Source organism: Gopherus flavomarginatus (assembly GCF_025201925.1).
Source record: "Gopherus flavomarginatus isolate rGopFla2 chromosome 13 unlocalized genomic scaffold, rGopFla2.mat.asm SUPER_13_unloc_3, whole genome shotgun sequence".
In the NCBI taxonomy this organism is placed as follows: Eukaryota; Metazoa; Chordata; order Testudines; family Testudinidae; genus Gopherus; species Gopherus flavomarginatus.
The window spans coordinates 2,779,636-2,797,175 of NW_026114611.1; the positions used below are offsets into that span (position 1 = coordinate 2,779,636).

The following is a 17,540-nucleotide window of genomic DNA, read 5'->3' on the forward strand; positions in this document are numbered from 1 at the left end:
CTGTGATAAAGTGATGTAATGTTTTCCCAGCATGTGAGTCAGAACCATCTTGTGCCAGGAAAGGGCCAGGGAGATCATGATGTGACAAGAACTAAAGGTCCTTCTGTCACCCTTCTCCACCCTGACAGGAGGCGGCAGAGTAATGCCACCTTTGGCTCCAGATTGTCCCAGCCTCCCACGGGACAGGGAAGGGACCTGGCTGTAGTGGAGCCAGTCCAGTAGGGATTATTGCGGGGTGGCTAGTGGGTTCCTGCTGGAGGGGGAGGGCAGGAAATACTGAGGCTGGGATCTTTGGGGAGCTCAGTGTGGAGTGGGATGGGAGGAAAATACTCAGGGTGGAGAAAGGGAGGGGGACAAGGCATGTGACAAACTTGCTGGGAATTGTTTAATAACCAAGTCTGGATTCTCGGAACAGACCCATGGGGTTTGGGGGAGGAAATTACCCTATTTGTGGATGGGGCTGGTGGGGAACCCTGGACAGCGCTGGGGAAAACGTATCAGATTCCCAGTGCAAGAACATGAACCTACTGGCCAGAGGCTGCTAGGAGATTGGAAGGAGGGGTGGGAGGTGACCCACCAGTGGGGCTTAGAGTAGATAACCCCTCCCCTTCCTTCCAGCTGCCGGCAATGGGAAATCTGTTGGGATTCCTACTGGGGAGCTGACCCTGGAGCCTGCTGGGGGCCCATCCCCTGCATCAGCCTCTGGCTTGTAGGTGTGTGATGGATGAGAAGACCCTTCCCCCTCTGTCTGCTGCGGGGGTGAGGGATCTCTGTCTCCCCTCCTGTTTTGCCTCCTGGGTGCTCTTAGCAGGTGGAGGTGGGACCCTGCGACTGTGACCTGCCAGAGCTTCCTTTTGATTGGCTCCTCTCCCCCATGAATAATGGGGTTGTGAGTAGGGCAGCAGGTTGAGTGGAGGGCTCTTGCTCTTTCAGGGGCCGGTGACCTTCGAGGAGGTGGCTGTGTATTTCACCAGGGAAGAGTGGGCTCTGCTGGACCCCCATCAAAGAGCCCTCTGCAGAGACGTCATGCAGGAGAACTATGAGAATGTGACCTCGCTGGGTAAGGATTCCCATCCCCTCCGTTTTTAGAAGGGGAAATGAAGAGTTAAGGTTCACGCCACCCCCACAATGCCTCCTCTGCTCTGCCCTGTCTCAGCAACAGCCCTCTGAGTGCATTGAAATGGGGCAGACTAGGTCTCTCAAGGTTCCTATGCACCTCCCTTCATATCACAGTCACACCCCTGCCAAGCTGCTCCAACTCCTCCCTTCACCATCCAGTTACAGCTACGGCTGACCCAGTGCACACGGCTGGAGGATGTGGAGAAATGCTGGGATTCCCATCTGTGAACACAACATACACAATGGCACGTTCTTAGTCCTTCATAGCTATATTGGAATCATAGATTTTATGGCCAGAAAGGACTATTAGGTCATCTAATCTGACCTCCTATATGACCAGGTCATAGAATTTCATCCAGTTACTGCTGTACTGAGCTGAATACCTTGTGTTGGACTCAATCCGCCCCAGAAAGGCATCCACTGCGACTTGAAGACTTCAAGAAATGGAGAAACCTCCACTTCCTTTGTTAGTTTAACCTTTGCACCAGACTTACTGAGCCATTCCTAGTGGCTAGTACCAGCTGCAGGGCCAGGGGCAGAATTAAGGTTGCATTTTAGGGGTGATGTGTATGGTCTGCATGAGAGAGTTTGCCAGCATAATTATATCAATTAAGGATGTGTTCTTTTGCATCCCTAACAAACAGAGCTATGCTGACAAAACTTTGCAGCTCAGAAGAGGCCAGAGTGGATTTTAAAACACTTTCCAAAATTTCAGGGCTGAGAGCAATATTTTAATCAGGGGAAACATCTAAGAGGAACTCCTTCAGAATGCAAACAAAACGCACAATACACCTAGTCTGAAAGTAAACAGTGGTACGGCTCCGACTCAGATGAATGGGTGTAGCTCAGAGGCAGTGGCCACAGCATGTCCTCTTGACCCAACCAACCAATGACTATGAGAGCAGTGTGAGGTTCCTATTCAGGAGTTCTTGGCGGGTAGGGGAAAGGAGAGCAGGGAGCAGTGGGAGTGGAGAAGATGATGGGAGCTAGTGCTTGTGGGGTGCCACAAGGTAGGGAAGGCTGAGTGTAGTGGGAGGAAAGGGATAGGTATGTGGAAGACTACAGGGAATCAGGGAGGGATGGGTACCATGGAAGGAAGCAGAGGTGAGGAATCAGAGACAGAATCTCCTGGGAACAGGGAGTGTGGTAGTTTGGGGGAGTGGGAGCCTGGGAATGGAGAAAGGTGATGGAGGTCCCAGCAGTGGTGCTGTTGGAGTGGGGGGGATTGGGTAGGAGATGTGGGATACTTGGAAGTGGAAAAGACTGAGGATAGTGGGAAGAGGATGGGGAGTGTTTGGTCCAAGGAGCAGGAAGGATCTGGTGGCAGTGGGAAGGGAAGGTGTCAAGGAGGCAGAGATTTGGGGCCTTCCACTGAGAATGCTTTTGCCATAGTCTCATAATGACCTCATCCCTAAGCAAAGCTCAGAACCAATGCTCCACCCTTATTCTTCTTGACCCATCAGCCGCCTTTAATATCACTGACCATGGTCGTCGTCTTGACATCTTGTCTGCTTCCTGGTTCTCCTCCTACCTCTGTAACCACTACTTCAGTGTGTCCTTAGGAAGATCGTCCTCACCCCCACTCCATTTTTCTGTGGGGGTTCTACAGGGCTCAGTCCTTGGTCACTTCCTCTGTACTTTATCTCTGGGAAATCTCACCCCCAAATACAAATTCAGCTACTGTCCGTATGCTGATGAAGCACAGATCTACCGCTCTACTCCAGACCTGTCTTCCTCTGTCCAAACTGAAATCTCCGCCTCTCTCTGTTGACTCCTCATGGATGGCTAGCCATCAACTCAAGCTCAACAGCTCATCAAATGTTGATAACAGAGCTCTTAATCCCCCAAGCCAGCCCCCCATCTCCATTCTTGCTGTTCAGCCTAGAATTAGCTGATGAAATCTCAGAGCCTCTGGCAATATTTGCAAACTCAGATGACCGAAGGGGTCCCAGAAGACTGGAGAAGGGTTAACATAGTGCCCATCTTTACAAAGGGGAAAAAGGAGAAGCTGGAGCCTAGTCAGCCTGACCTCAGTACCAGGGAAGCTACTAGAGCAATGTATAAAACATTCAATTTGCGAATACCCAGAGGATGAAGGGGTAACCGATAGCAGCCAGCATGGATTTACTAGGAACATAGCATGACAAACCAGCCTGATATCCTTCTTTGATAGGGCCACCGGTTTGGTGGCTAAAATGGACCTGGACTTCAGAAAGGCTTTTGACACAGTCCCATGAGTAAGCTGGAGAAATGCAGGCTCAACAGAACTCCCATTAAGTGGATAAATAATTGGTTACACAACCGCAAACAAAGAATAACTATTATTGGAATGATGTCACATTGCAGGGATTTCTCAAATGGGGTTTCACAGGGATCTGTTTTGTGTCTGTTGCTATTTAACGTCTTCATTAATGACCTGGATGTAGGAATAGAGAGCATACTGATCAAATTTGCAGATGACACTAAGCTGGGTGGGCGGTTGTCAACACTTTGGAGGATAGTGCAAAACTTGAAAGAGATTGTGATAAATTGGTGACCTGGGCTATAGACGTCAATGACATTCAACAAAGACAAGTGTAAGGTGCTACACTTCGGGAAGAAAAACCCAGTGCACAAATCCTGACTGGGAGATAACTGGCATGGCAGCAGCACCACTGAGAAGGATCTGGAAGTTGTGGTGGATCACAGCCTCAACATGAAGTCAACAGCGTGATGGTAATGCAAAAAGAAGCAAATGCATTAAGAGAAACATAGCATGCAAATCACAGGTGGTGATAGTACTGCTCTGCTCAGCACTGGTTAGGCCTCAGGGGGAGTCCTGCATCCAGTTTTGGTCACCAGTGACTAGACAGGATGTAGAGAAACTGGAAAGAATCTAGAGGCAAATGACAAAGATGATCAAAGGGATGGAACACAAACCAGTGAGCAAAGGCTGATGGAATTGGATGTGTTTAGTTTGGAAATGAGTTAATCAGCGATCTTCAAATACTCAAAAGGCTGTGTGAGCGTGTGTGGCCGTTCCTCCTGGTCTGTCTCAGGACAGAGCTGCAAAGTCTCCAAGCCCAGGCCCTCAGACAGGGTGGGATAGCAAACAATTAGAGGCGTTGCCCAGGTCAAGCACCAAACAGTCTAGCATCCTTGCTTGGCGGCCAGTCGACCAACACAGGCCTCCTGGCCAAAGGCGGGGTGACAGGAGGTAGGGGGACCCTGCCCCACCTGACTCCACTGGGTCCCAGCCCCTGGTCCTAACAGTGGCAGTGTAATCTGCCACTGGATCAGGAGGGGTCCACCACAACACCCTTACTTAGTGTCAGGCCAACGCTCAGCCAGACGATGGTCTAATTTCCCTGTGCTACTTCCTACAATCCCCAAGGTTTGGTACCTCTGTCCTTCATTTCCCCAGCGATTGGTGGTCTGTGGCAGCCCCATCAGCTCATTGGCACCTCGACTGGCTGGTGATCCTGGGAGCTTTGGCCAGTCCTCTGGTGGCAGCCCTAGTAGGTCCTCAGTGTCCCACTCTGGCAGCGGGTGATAAGCGTCTGTCTCCTTTGGCAGCTCCAGCCCAACTGAGCTGCAGGGCCCCCTCTTGTACTTCTGCTTTCTGTCCTCGTCTTCCAGAGGGGTAGAGGTGGCTTTCCTGGCTCTGTAGCCCAACAGGCAGGTTGTGGTCCCTGCTGGTCTTCCCCGCTACAGGCTGCCATACAGAGGATGGAGAACAGTTCTTCTTTCTTGTCACAGAGGGCAGGAGAAGAAGCAGGGGGTTCAAACTACAGCACAGCAGATTTAGATTAAATCTCAGGAACAACTTCCTAACTGGAAGAACAGTAGGACTATGGAACAGACGCCTAGGGCGGTGGTGGATAGTTATTCACTGGAGGCTTTCAAAAGGAGGCTGGTTTAGTCACAGCAAATCCTGCACCTTGGCAGGGGGTTAGACTAGATGACCTTTGCAGTCCCTTTTAACTCTATGGTTCTAGAGGGGAACCGGGGTTCACCCTTGGAAAAAGCTAAAGCGAGCGTGTCACTCATTAAGGGTATGTCTGCACTGCGTCTGGAAGCTGCTTCCCAGCCAGAGTCCATGCTGACTCACTACAAATAACGATGTAGTCGCTGTTGGTTGTGTTGTAGCTTGGGTTCTAAAGCCAGAGGTTGAGGGGGGTGGGTGGGCTGGATGGTCTGAACTCCAAGCAGAGCGCTAACATCAAAGCAATGTCTCCACAGCCATTTTTAATGCACTAGCGTGAGACTCAGCCTGGAAGGCAGCCGACTCCCTGATGCACCTTAGACGTATCCTAAAGAGGGCGGTCCAAAGGGAGACTGTATGAACGTTGGGTCACCTAACCCTGTAAATCCATGACCCAGCCCCCTCCCTTGGCACCCTGTCACCGAGCCTTAGCGAGTCACAACTGAGGATGCCAAATTCAGGACGAACTGCTGAGAAATAGGGCAAACACAACCCAAAACTGGTGGTTATTCTTTTATAAGTTTCAGAGTAGCAGCCGTGTTAGTCTGTATCCACAAAAAGAACAGGAGTACTTGTGGCACCTAAGAAACTAACATTTATTTGAGCATAAGCATGCATCCGATAAAGTGGGCTATAGCCTATGAAAGCGTATGCTTAAATAAATTTCTTAGTCTCTAAGGTGCCACAAGTACTCCTTTTATAAGATAGATCAAACCAGCCACAAAAGTAACTTCTGTTTCACCACACTGGCTAACAAGAAAACATAAAGGCAGTTTTCTCAGGCATTCTGGTTCTTATAACACCACCAAACACACTGGATTCAGAGATGAGTGGTTCTTTACAACCAGTGTCATTAAATGATAGTTTCTTCTGATCCCAAAGGGCCAGCCACTCCCATGTCAATATACAACTTAAAACTCACCCAAAAATCATGCTGGTGCCAATCCTTTAGTATGTAATATCTAAAGGTTTATTCATAAAAAGAAAGAAAGGTGGGAGTTAGAATTGGCTAAGGGAATCAATTACATCCAGTAATGGCAAAGTTCTTGGTTCAGGCTTATAGCAGTGGTGGAATAAATTGTTGGCTTAAGTCAAGTCTCTGGAGTACATGCACAGCTGCGATGGGTCATTCAGTCCTTTGCTCAGAGCTTCAGTCTGTAGCAAAGTTCTTCCAGAGGTAAGAAGCAGGATTGAAGACAAAATGGAGGTGTTTCCAGGACCTTTTATAGCTTTTGCCGTGTGGAAGGCATCCCATGGTTCTTATTGTGGAAAATTAGAACAACAGGATGGAGTTTGGAGTCACATGGGCAAGTCACATGTTCATGCCCAGTTTCCCTCAGTCATTGCAGGAGGCCATTACCTAGATTCCAGACAGCACATTTCCATGATGGTCCACTCAGTGTAGATGAGCTTCTCCCACGATCCGCTGTCAACCAAGTGTGTCTTGATGAACCACTTAATTTGAAAGTCCCTCCAAGATGTGCTAGCTAGCTGCCTTGTGGGCATTACCCTGTTATGCTTATAAGAAGCATACAGCATCTTTTACAGGGGAAAAGGCAATACGCCGCATTTATTGAAAATAGAACAATTCGCATATGTGTTCAGTCACACACCACACACACACTGTCCTGCCAGTCAGTGTTACAGTTACCAGTCTAGAGCAACCTAGTGGACAGCTAGGTTGATCATGGGTAGGAGGAGCTGGGTTCCGTTGGTCATGACACGATGCTCCGGGGAAGTCTTGGCAGGATGAACCCAAAGTTTCATGGCAAGGCACCTTGTTTATATAGTGATTTTCCTTCATTGGGACCAATGAGTTTTGCACTGTCATGCTGTATTCAATTGTTTGACGGTGCTTGTTATCTTAAATTGTCCTTCTCATCCTTTATCTTATTCTTTCATTAAGTCCCTCAGGGAGTTCTCCCAGGCTGGTTTTGATCACAGCTATCTTGTCCTCACTGATAGGTGCCTGTCTCATCTTTAAAATCATCAGTCTGCCCTCCTCTGACATTTCAATAGGAGCGTGTTGCAGCCTCCTGGTGTCCTTGCGTCTTTCTTCAGTTCTTCCCTCATACGTATGGTTCAGCGATGACCTTCACACTTATCTCTTAACATGTACATTCCTTATTCACACATAAAACAGAATTAATTTACACAGAACATTTTACACAGGAACATCAAATTGCCATGCAAAAGAAAACAACCATGGCATTCTTTTACTTATTTTAAATGCTAAACCTACAACAAATTGGTGACCCTCAAAGGTCTGTTACTGCCTTGAAATCAGTCCAGACACAGATTCTGGCTGATGTATCTCTACCCACTGGCCCATTAGCCATTCCTTTCTGTTACTCAAAAAGGGTGGCTGGCTGGATGTGCTCAGATCATACACCAATACACTTAGTGCACGCTACATAATTATTAGTTATCCTTCATTCCAATTATATAAAATACAAACATAAAATCCTATACTAACATTTGGGGGAAGAGGTTGGGGGAGTTCAGTTCCTGATATTTATTTGACCTCTCTCGAGTACTTGTTTGGTTTGGCCTTCCCCTTTCATCCCTGTCTGAGGTTTCTGTCTCTATCACAGCAGGTGATGCAATGGTACGTGAGAAAGAGGAGCAGAATTCTCTGCAGGAAAATGTTGAGCAAGTGGATAAACACAGAGAATTATCGCAACGATCGAAAAGGAATGTGTCCAGGAGTCATGAGCAGGGAAACTCCTGTGAGAGTCAGCACAGACCAGAAAAAGAGCAGGGAAACCAGCCAGGGGAGAAAGTGGGTAAATTAATTTCATGAGAAGGAACTCAGAAGGACCTCAAGGAAACCACAACACAGCAGGAAATCCTTATGGGAAAGAGCAAAAATACATGCACTGTGTGTGGGAAAAACTTACGTGACTATTCAGCCCGTAAAGAGCATCATAGAATCCACACAGGTGAGAAACCCTATGAATGCAGTGAGTGTGGGAAAACCTTCAAGCGCCGCTCACATCTTATTTCCCATCAGAGAATCCACACAGGGGAGAAGCCCCATGGATGCAGTGAGTGTGGGGAAACCTTCAGCCGCAGCTCACACCTTATTACCCATCAGAGAATCCACACAGGGGAGAGGCCCTATGAATGCAGTGAGTGTGGGAAAAATTTCACTCACAGATTCAGCCTTATTAATCATCAGAGAATCCACATGGGGGAAAGGCCCTTTAAATGCCATGAGTGTGGAAAATGCTTCATTAACACCTCAACTCTTTCTAAACATCAGAGAATCCACACAGGGCAGAGGCCCTATGAATGTAGTGAGTGTGGGAAAAACTTCACTCACAGATCAGGCCTTTCTGAACATCAGAGAATCCACACAGGGGAGAGGCCGTATGAATGCAATGGGTGTGGGAAAACTTTCAATCGGAGCTCAAACCTTATTACTCATCAGAGAATCCACACAGGAGAGCCACCCTATGAATGTAGTGAGTGTGGGAAAACCTTCGCTTGGCACTCAGCCCATGTTAGTCATCAGAGAATCTGCCAGGGAGCTCAACACCATAAAAACCTCTAGGGCAGGGCTGCACAACTCGTAAAGCAGTGAGGGCCATATTACTCCAAAGAAAACATCTGAAGGCTGAACTCCCCTCCCCGCTCAGCACCGACAGAACACCACCCCCGCCAAAACACACACACACCCAGTGCTGCCTGCACTGTGGAAACAAACCCTCCTTCCCCAGTACCACCCCGCTGAAACAGCTGTGGGCCAAAAAGGAAGATTGGGGGGATACTTTATTAAGAATTTTTCAATTCAAGCAAACAATTTTTTAAATTTTTTTTTTTTATGAATCAGGGAAAAATGAAAAACACCAGTTTTGTTGAAAGAAAACTTTGTACTTTTCATAATTACCTTGCAAATTTAATGAGAGATATTGCATCTCTTTTGGGCAACAAGCTTGTCATATTCAGGGGTCATATCTGAAGTGGATATTTTCATTATGTCTTCCAAATGGTCGTCAGTCAGAGAAGAACATTACTTGTTTTTATTCATGTTCGTGGTGGAAAATGATTTTTCACATATGTAGGTGCTTCCGAAAATGCTGAATGTTTTCAGTGCAACTTCAATAAGATTCTTGTATTTTTCATCATCCAGATTTTTGTAGAAGTCCCACAGGCTGCTTTCTCTGTACTTATATCGGTAAACTGCCGAACATTGAAGTTCAGTAACCTCCAAATGCAAATCTACTGGCACTTCCTCTGGATCCACAGAAAAGGGATCTTCAATCAGCTTCAACTGGACATCGTCGTCTTTAGACAAAGTAAGTCTTCTGTCAAATTCTTCAATCAAAAGATTGATGTGCTTTGCATATTTTTCTCCTAACTCAGCGTGTTTGTGCTGAGGGATACACTGTGCACAAGTGGGAAAGTGACACATTTCACCTTTTGACAGCCGACTTCTGAAAAGTTTCAATTTCATTTTGAAAGCTTTCACTGCTGCACACATTTGAAATATAAGTTGATTTTTTCCCTTTGAAGTTTGAATGTTGAGATCATTCAGGTGTGCTGTAATATCACAAAAGAAAAAGAGATCTTGATTCTAGACTCATTTTCAAGCTCTGGGAATTTTATTGGCCCATTTTCTACGAATTTTGCTACCTCCTCTTTCAAAGGAATGAAACGGCGCAGCACTTTTCCTCGACTCAACCACCTCACTTCCGTATGACTGCACTCAGTGTTTACCCCTTCAAGAAGGGCTCGGAATGTCCTATGTTTTAGTCCTCTAGAACGGGTGTCGTTTACAATGGAAACTATCACTGACGTTACATGCTCAGATTTTAAGACTTTCTACACAAAACCTGCTGATGTAAATGCAGTGATGTTTGGTTATTTGTCTCCAATAAATTCTTCAAGAAGAGTAACTGCTCCAACATTTTTTTTCCACACATAGCTGGGGCACTATCAGTACAAATGGCCATCAAGTTTGTGAAATCTAATCCTGACTTATCATTCATGCACTTTATCACTTCACTGGAGATTTCTTTTCCGGTTGTGTGACCTGTCATGGAGCACATGCCAGCAAGTTCTTCAGTAATTTCAAAGTTATTATCAATACCTCTAATAAGAATAAGAAGTTGGGCGTGTGTCTTTAAATCGGTGCTTTCATCCCTAGCTAGGGAGTAAAAGCAGAATTCACTGACTCTCTGCTTTAACTGATCACTTAGATTGGTAGAAATGTCAGCTATTCTTCTCTGTACAGTCATGCGTGCTAGGACTGACATTTTCAAATATTTTCCTCTTTTCTGGACATAACTCAGGATACAGCAATCAAGATACACTTTTTTAAAAACTCACCTTCTGTGAAGCATTTCCCAACAGCAGCAATTTCCTTAGACATTTGAAAGCTTACTTTAGTAACTGTATCATTCTCTGTATGTACGTATATCTTCGTCCATTCAGTGTTGAAGACGCTGTGCTCTAATTCTCTTTTTCTCTTTTTCTTTTCACTCGTGGTAGCCATTATGAAGCTCAAGATTTTATTGAATAAATTCACGCACAAGGGAAACACTCACAGTCACACACAAAGAGAAGAGATCTCTCACAGTGCATGGCCCACTAGCAAGGCACTGACTGTGTGTGGATGCCTGTAGAGGGGGAAAGAAACAGCGCGCTTAGGGTGACCAGATCACAGCAGTAAAATAGGACCCACCCCCTCCCCTCTCAACCCCACCATCACATCCCTCTTCACTCCCTAACCCCCCGCTGGCTTGCTGCGTCCCTCCTAGTCAGTGCCCCACTCACCTCTTTTCACCTCCTCTCTCCCCTGCCAGAAACCCCCATGCCCGCCCCTAGAATCCCTGCTGCCTCACTGCTCGCCTCTTTGCCCACTCGCCCGCCTCCGACTTGCTGCTCACCCCAGCTCGCCCCCCCCCCGAAGTATAAAGCCTCATTCAAAGACCCAGGGATCACTATATTACTGCACACAGCAGTTAATCAATGCAGTTGTAGATACATCTCTGCATTATCTATTTTTGTATAACTTGTATATCACTTTGCATTGAAGCTTGGTAGTATGTTATAGCGAGCCCCTAAGGTAGTATAATTAAAGTAAAAGAAAAATGTCTTTTTGCTAGAAGTAGAATAAGATCTTTCCTCCACTTGGTAATCAGTTGCCCTGTTGAATGAATGAGGTGTAAATGAGAAAGGCATGGAAGGCAGCACTTCCAGACAGCTGCAACCCTTGTAGGGGGGCTGGGAGCCAGAGCAAGGGTTCATATTACAAATAAGGCATAAATAGTCAATAGCGAGGATGATTCACCACAGGAACAAGCTACCAAGGAAAGTGGTGGATTTGCCATCTCCTGATGTCATTTAATGAAGACTAGATGCCTTCTGGAATGTGTTTGCCCCCAAAGTAGCTCTTGTGTCATACAGGAGGCCTGCGATATGCAGGGGATCAGATTAGATACTCTAATGGTCTCTTCTGGCCATAAAGTTGACTAATGTCTGAGAAAACTGAGTGTAGCATTGAGAGCAGCGTCTGATGTTTTCCTGTCTAGCCAGCTTGCTTCCTAGAACGAACGCTCCTTGAGTGGGGTGATCCACAGGGAGTAGCTCAAACCTCCAAAGTGCCTGGCCAGGGGCAGGACATTAGCACAGCAAGAGAGGGGTGTGGCAGTGACATCACAAAGGCCTTTTGCAAGACCTCAGACTATTGGTCAAAGGTGGTGGGGAGGTGGTGACCTCACAGAGAGATGCTGATATCAGCCAGGCAGGACAGAGGCAAGGGGCCAGGGAAACCTCAGAGACCCCTGTGGCTTTGCTTCAGCAAGTCTCCTTCTCCAGGTCTCTCTTTGAGGACTGAGAGAGTATTTGGGTCCACGGATGTGAGCGCCAGGAGGAACCTCTTTTAAATTTTCTCCTTCCCTTTTGTCAAGGTATGATTCCCCACTCTGAACCTTAGCATCCAAAAGATGAGGTACCTGCATAAACCCCCCTAAGCTTAATTACTAGCTTAGAAATGGTAGAGCTGCCACCCCCAAAAATATAGTGTTTTGGGACACTTTCTGGCCCCCAAACCCTGGGGACCCCAAGACCCCAAACTCCTTTGATCTCAAAACAAAGGGAAATAAACCAATTCCCTCCTTTCTTCTTCCCAGATTCACCCCTCCCTGGGTTACACTGGGAGATCACTGTGATTCAAACTCCTTGAATCCAAAAACAGAGAGGAAATTCACCTTCCCCCTCCTTCTCTCCCCATCCCAGACTCTCCCTGAGAGAGAGACAGTGATCCTAACACAGAGAGAAATCAGGCTTTTCCTCCCCCCTTCTCTTCTTTCTCCCACCAATTCCCTGGTGAGTCCAGACCCCGTCCTCTGGGGTCTCACACAAGAATAGAAAAAACAATCAGGTTCTTAAAAAGGGAAAAACTTTTAATTAAAGAAAGAAAAAAAGTAAAAATTATCTCTGTAAAATCAAGATGGAAAATGTTACAGGGTCTCTCAGCTTATAGACACCAGAGAGAATCCTTCCCCCATCACAAATACAAGTTGCAGCAAACAGAGATACAGTCCTTTCAGCAAAATACACATTTGCAAATAAAGAAAACAAAATACTAAACCGTCTTTCTAACTGGTACTTACTAAATTGACCAGAAGAGACTGTATCAGAGAGATTGGAGAGAAACCTGGTTGCACGTCTGGTCCCTCTGAGCCCTCAGAGAGAACAACAACCAAACACTAACAGCACAGCACAAAAACTTCCCTCCATCAAGATTTGAAAGTGTCCTGTCCCCTGATTGGTCTTCTGGTCAGGTGACAGCCAGGCTCACTGAGCTTGTTAACCCTTTACAGGCAAAAGAGACATGAAGTACTCCTGTTCTATTAACCCTTAACTATCTGTTTATGACACCTTTTAGTCATTTTACTAGAAAACAACCGTCCCTGTTTAGAAGGTAAGAGCTTCCTCAAGGTTTGAAACCTGTTCAGTCTGATCCATCAGGTGACAGTTGAATTCTAGGCATGGAAAACACGAGCTTAAGGAGGCAGAATTTTATTCTGCACCTGGGATTTTGTCCCTCAGAATCACTGGGGACATTAGGGTTTGTCCTTTTTGTTTCACCTTTTTCTCCATCCATGCCTTCCTCCTTTCTCTTTGTCTCTTGCTTCTAGTGTCCTTTCACCTGTTCCCCTCCCAACACCAAGAGTGAGGTGTGTGTGTGTGTGTTTGTGTGTTGCGGGGGAGTGCTCTGCAGCTCCCACTGTGGGACGTCCACCCAAAAATGAGGGGCTGAAATAGTGCTCGGGCAGTGATCCCCACCGGTGACCTGGGCCATCCTTTGGGCTCTCTGGTGAGAACCCTCGGCCTCCCGTCCTCAGTCTCTACCCTGACTGGCTGAGCAGGGGATTATTGACAGGGAGGAGACTCAAGTCCTCGTTGTTCTCTTTTAAGACCAAGTAAATAAGTCATAACCACTTATATGTTTGATGAATTTTGCTGCTTCTCTGCATTAATGGTCTCTGAGCAGTTCATGATTCTCTCTAACATTGCAGTTCTCCTAAAATACTTGCTGAATAATTAGTATGCACTGTTGTTGGTATGCAGCTCATTCGAGAACACTTTATTCAGGTTGTTCAATGTCTGAAATTCAAGATCCGATGGTTAGTTTGTGAATCAGGGGTCCTATTCCCTCTTGGGTCCTATTCCTAACTCTGCCAGTGACTGGCTGTGTGACCTAAGACAAGTCAATTCTTCTTTCTCAGCATTAGCTTCTCCCTCTTTCAAGTAGGGATAATAATGATCCGCTCCTACCTACCTCACGGTGGGTGAAGTGCGGGGATCCATTGGAGAGTGTCACTAGTGTAACCCTTCTGCCCCTCTGAGTTGGCAGCAACAAGGGCCGAGTTCAGTATCCCGGGGTTCAGTTTCAATAACACAATGCATAACCGGCTCGAGCCCCCACCCAGTGACCTGGGACAATTACATACCACCACCCCTGGGTGCCTCTAGGAGGCAATACTTCCCCACTCGCAAGCACGGAGTCCGAGTGTAGCAAAATCCTTTTAATAAAGGAGAGAAACAGTGCAGCATCCCATTGGAGAAACACCACAAACAGGATAACACAAACCATGAGCAAAAAACCCCACCTCGAAGTACATTTGGCAATGTCTAAAATCCAAATCACCTCAGAGTTCAAAAGTTCATCTGCAGGGTTCTGCCCCACCCCCAGCCTGGGTGGAAATGCGGGGGGCACACAGGGTGTAAAAGGGGCACCTTACGTGGGCCGAGGCCGACTGCCCCGCCTCTCCGTGGAGATCTGCTGCAGCCTTCACCACGATCAGCTCTGCTCTGCTCCTCCAGCCATCCCCGCAAACTGCTCTGCTCCACTTGCTGTTCCACAAGCTGCTCCTCCATATGCTCCACTCCACCAGCTGTCCCATGAACTACTCCAGCTGGCCCTACACATTGCTCAGTTCTTCTCTGCTGCACTAGGCCACTCCAACCATCCTGCAAACTGCTCTGCTCCACTTGCTGTTCAACAAGCCGCTCCAACCGTTCCACACACTGCTCCGCTCCACCATATGCTCCACTCCACCAGCCGTCCCATGAACTACTCCAGCTGTCCCCACACATTGCTCAGTTCTTCTCTGCTGCACTAGGCCACTCCAACCATCCTGCAAACTGCTCTGCCAGCCACTTAGCAATATATCTCTTAAGCTCCCCCACTAGTTAACACAGCACTCAGTGATCTCAGCTCTTACTGATTTCAGCTTGTAGTAGTGGAGCCCCAGTGCTGGTGCAAAGTGAATTCAGCTCAGCAGCCTCTAGCTAGGTTCCAGAGAGAAGGAGGTGCAATTGGTATGCCAGGCACTCAAAGGTGCCCTATACCATCAGGTACACATACCTATCCCCAACCTCTCTCAATTCACTGGGTTTTGGCATCCATGTCCCTTGTCTAGCGAGTGCTACTTAATTGATGTTGAGACTTTCTGTCATAAAGCAGTCTCATAGTTCACGTAATCAGGGTGACAACACTTTATTCCTCCTGCCCCAGTAATGAAGAAATTGGGGATCTTAGAGCTGTCAAAATAACCATCTCAGGCTGCCATGGGCTATGCTAGGCAGGGTGGGTGTGCCAATGCAAACACCTGAATTTCCTTTCCACACTCCCTAAAATTCTTTCCACACTCCCCGTAGTTCACCACCAGATGTCAGGGTAGATCTCATCCTGACTCTGCTCACTTCCTCCCCCCAGTCGAGAATTTGTCATCCCGACAAATCACATTCCCTAATATACCAACTCACTGGTCCCCTCCAAAGGGCCTCAGATAGCCCACTTTAGCTTCCACAAACCTGTGTGCTAAATGTATTGGCTCTTCACTAGTCACCCCAGGTGCATCGTAAGTTAACCGTTTCACTGGTCTTATTACCCTGTCTCGCCTATTGAGAATCCCTGTTGATGTGATAGGGGGGACATCCTCTTGAGTGACGGATGGAGAGGTTTCCCCTGAGGTCCCCTCAGATACTGGCATAGGCCCCTTCATTTCTAGTTCTAACAGTGGAGGGTCAAAAGTGCTCAGGACATCCTCCATCTGTATGTCGCCACTGTCCAATAACCTGTGTATGTCATCACACGGGGGTCCCACCAGTGGCTCAGGAGTGTCAGGAATGGGCCTAAATACTTCTGCCATGGGGTTTAGGGTGGAAGAGGAGGTGCTCTCTTTTGATTCAGCTTATCGAGACTGAAATCTTGTCTTCATCCCAGGTTACACCACTGTTGTGTCTTCCTCCTCAGACTCACTCTCAGATGTGCTGAGTAGGTGTAGGTTAGCTGCAGGGGGCCATCTGTCACGTTGGAAGGCGGCTTTGGTACAGCACCTTCGTTCTGCCCAGTTGCCCTCTTGTGGCCCATCTCATAAGGGGTGCCTACCAATTCCCCCACAGGGAGCAAAAGGTTTCTATGAACGGTCTTTGTCTGCTCTGGACCCTCTTCAGGTTTGATCTTGTAGACCGGCAGGTCTAGCTTTTCCATCAGCAAGTAAGGTATTGCCTTGCATCTTGCAGACACACCCTAGCATCATGTTGATGTTTGTTGCAGTATGTGTTCTTCCAGGCTGCAGATATAGCTAAGTGATAAGCATCCCGCAGCTTCTCTCGTAGTCGGGATACGTATTACTGATGAGTTTCATAGCTGTCGCCATCCTCTGATACACCAAAGCACAGGTATATGGGTAATCTTGCTTCTCGCCCAAACATCAAGAGATACGGGGTGACTCCCGTAGCATCGTTCTTTGTGGCGTTGTAGGCGTGCCCCAGAAATGCGACATGTTGGCTTCCGGTTGCCTTCTGCTCTGGCCGCAAAGTCCCTAACATATCTAATAGGATTTGGTTGAACCTTTCGGGTTGAGGTTCACCTTGTGGGTGATAAGGCATTGTCCTCAACTTTTTAATTCCTGCTGTCCTAGCACCTTCTAGTGCATAATATGAGGTGTCCTATCACATTTACTCAGAGCAGATTATGACATAATAGACTAGCTGAAATAGTCTATTATATTTGTATTTTTTTATTTTGAAATTATTAAGAGCATCAACTACTTAGCTCAGATTGAAGCATCTTAGCTAATGTTTGTGATCTAAGTGTCTCCTCTTTGTGTGCGATGAGACAATTTAACACACTCTGACAAACAGGAGATGCTTTTGTTTTGCAACAAAATATTTTTGCAAAGAACTTTCATCCCACTTGTTTTGATTTCGAGAAACAAACTGGTTTAGTCTGAAGGGGATTTTCTGACAAAAATTGTTTCAATGAAATTTCCCCACCATCTCGATTCCTGGGCTCTATCCCTGCCTCTGGGGGGATTTCCTGTTTGTTAGAACAGGAGTAAGGACTGGTGGCTTCTCTTTCTGGCTCTGCCACCGCCTTGCTGTGTAGGCCCTTGGGTAGGTCACTTCCCTTCTCTGTATCTCAGGCTCCTCCCCATCTGTCCAATGGGAACAGGGACAATTCTCAAACTCTGGGCAGTCATGAGCTTCAGTGAGATAAGGGGCGTTAAAACCCTCTGTGAAGGAGAAAGGGGAGTTTCACGGTGTTTAGCACCAAGGAATTCTGAAGTTTGCTAAAATGTCTAGTCTGTGGAAACAAGAAATGGTCGGGACCAAACTTTTTAACCACTGCCTTTTTTAAGTCCATTCAGGGATATGAGTCCCTGTCTCTTAGGTACCTGGGGTTCCTTGCCAGCAGGACAGAAGAGGTTCCTGCCTCTGTTTTTGTGGCCTAAACAAACCAGGTGTTGTGCCCCAGGTCTCCTCTGAGATACCTGAAAAAGAACATCTTCCCATCCATGAACGGGACAGGACCTATCTTAGAAAGGGGAACAAAGAGACCCCTGAGACTTACAGACTAGCTAGCCTTACTTCCATAGCTTGAGAGATACTGGAATACATTCTTAAACAATCAGTTTGTCAGTAGCATCTACAG

At 47.0% G+C, this 17,540-nt stretch overlaps 1 protein-coding gene and 2 long non-coding RNA genes across 4 annotated transcripts in view; 1 reads left to right on the top strand and 2 right to left on the bottom strand.

Moving 5' to 3' along the window:
- LOC127041585 (uncharacterized) overlaps positions 1–17,540 on the bottom strand; it is a 593,788-nt gene that overhangs the window by 331,676 nt on the left and 244,572 nt on the right. The window lies entirely within an intron of this gene.
- LOC127041581 (gastrula zinc finger protein XlCGF49.1-like) lies at positions 7,933–9,049 on the top strand. The gene is made up of 2 exons (XM_050935614.1): positions 7,933–8,025; positions 8,110–9,049. Exons 1-2 carry the CDS (start codon positions 7,938–7,940, stop codon positions 8,637–8,639), a joined length of 618 nt encoding a protein of 205 aa, XP_050791571.1. The 5' UTR covers positions 7,933–7,937; the 3' UTR covers positions 8,640–9,049.
- Positions 11,380–17,540, bottom strand: part of LOC127041587 (uncharacterized) — a 65,915-nt gene continuing 59,754 nt past the window's right edge. The window contains exon 3 of the long non-coding RNA XR_007771681.1: positions 11,380–11,684. This is a non-coding gene — a long non-coding RNA (uncharacterized LOC127041587). The remainder of the gene's footprint in view (positions 11,685–17,540) is intronic.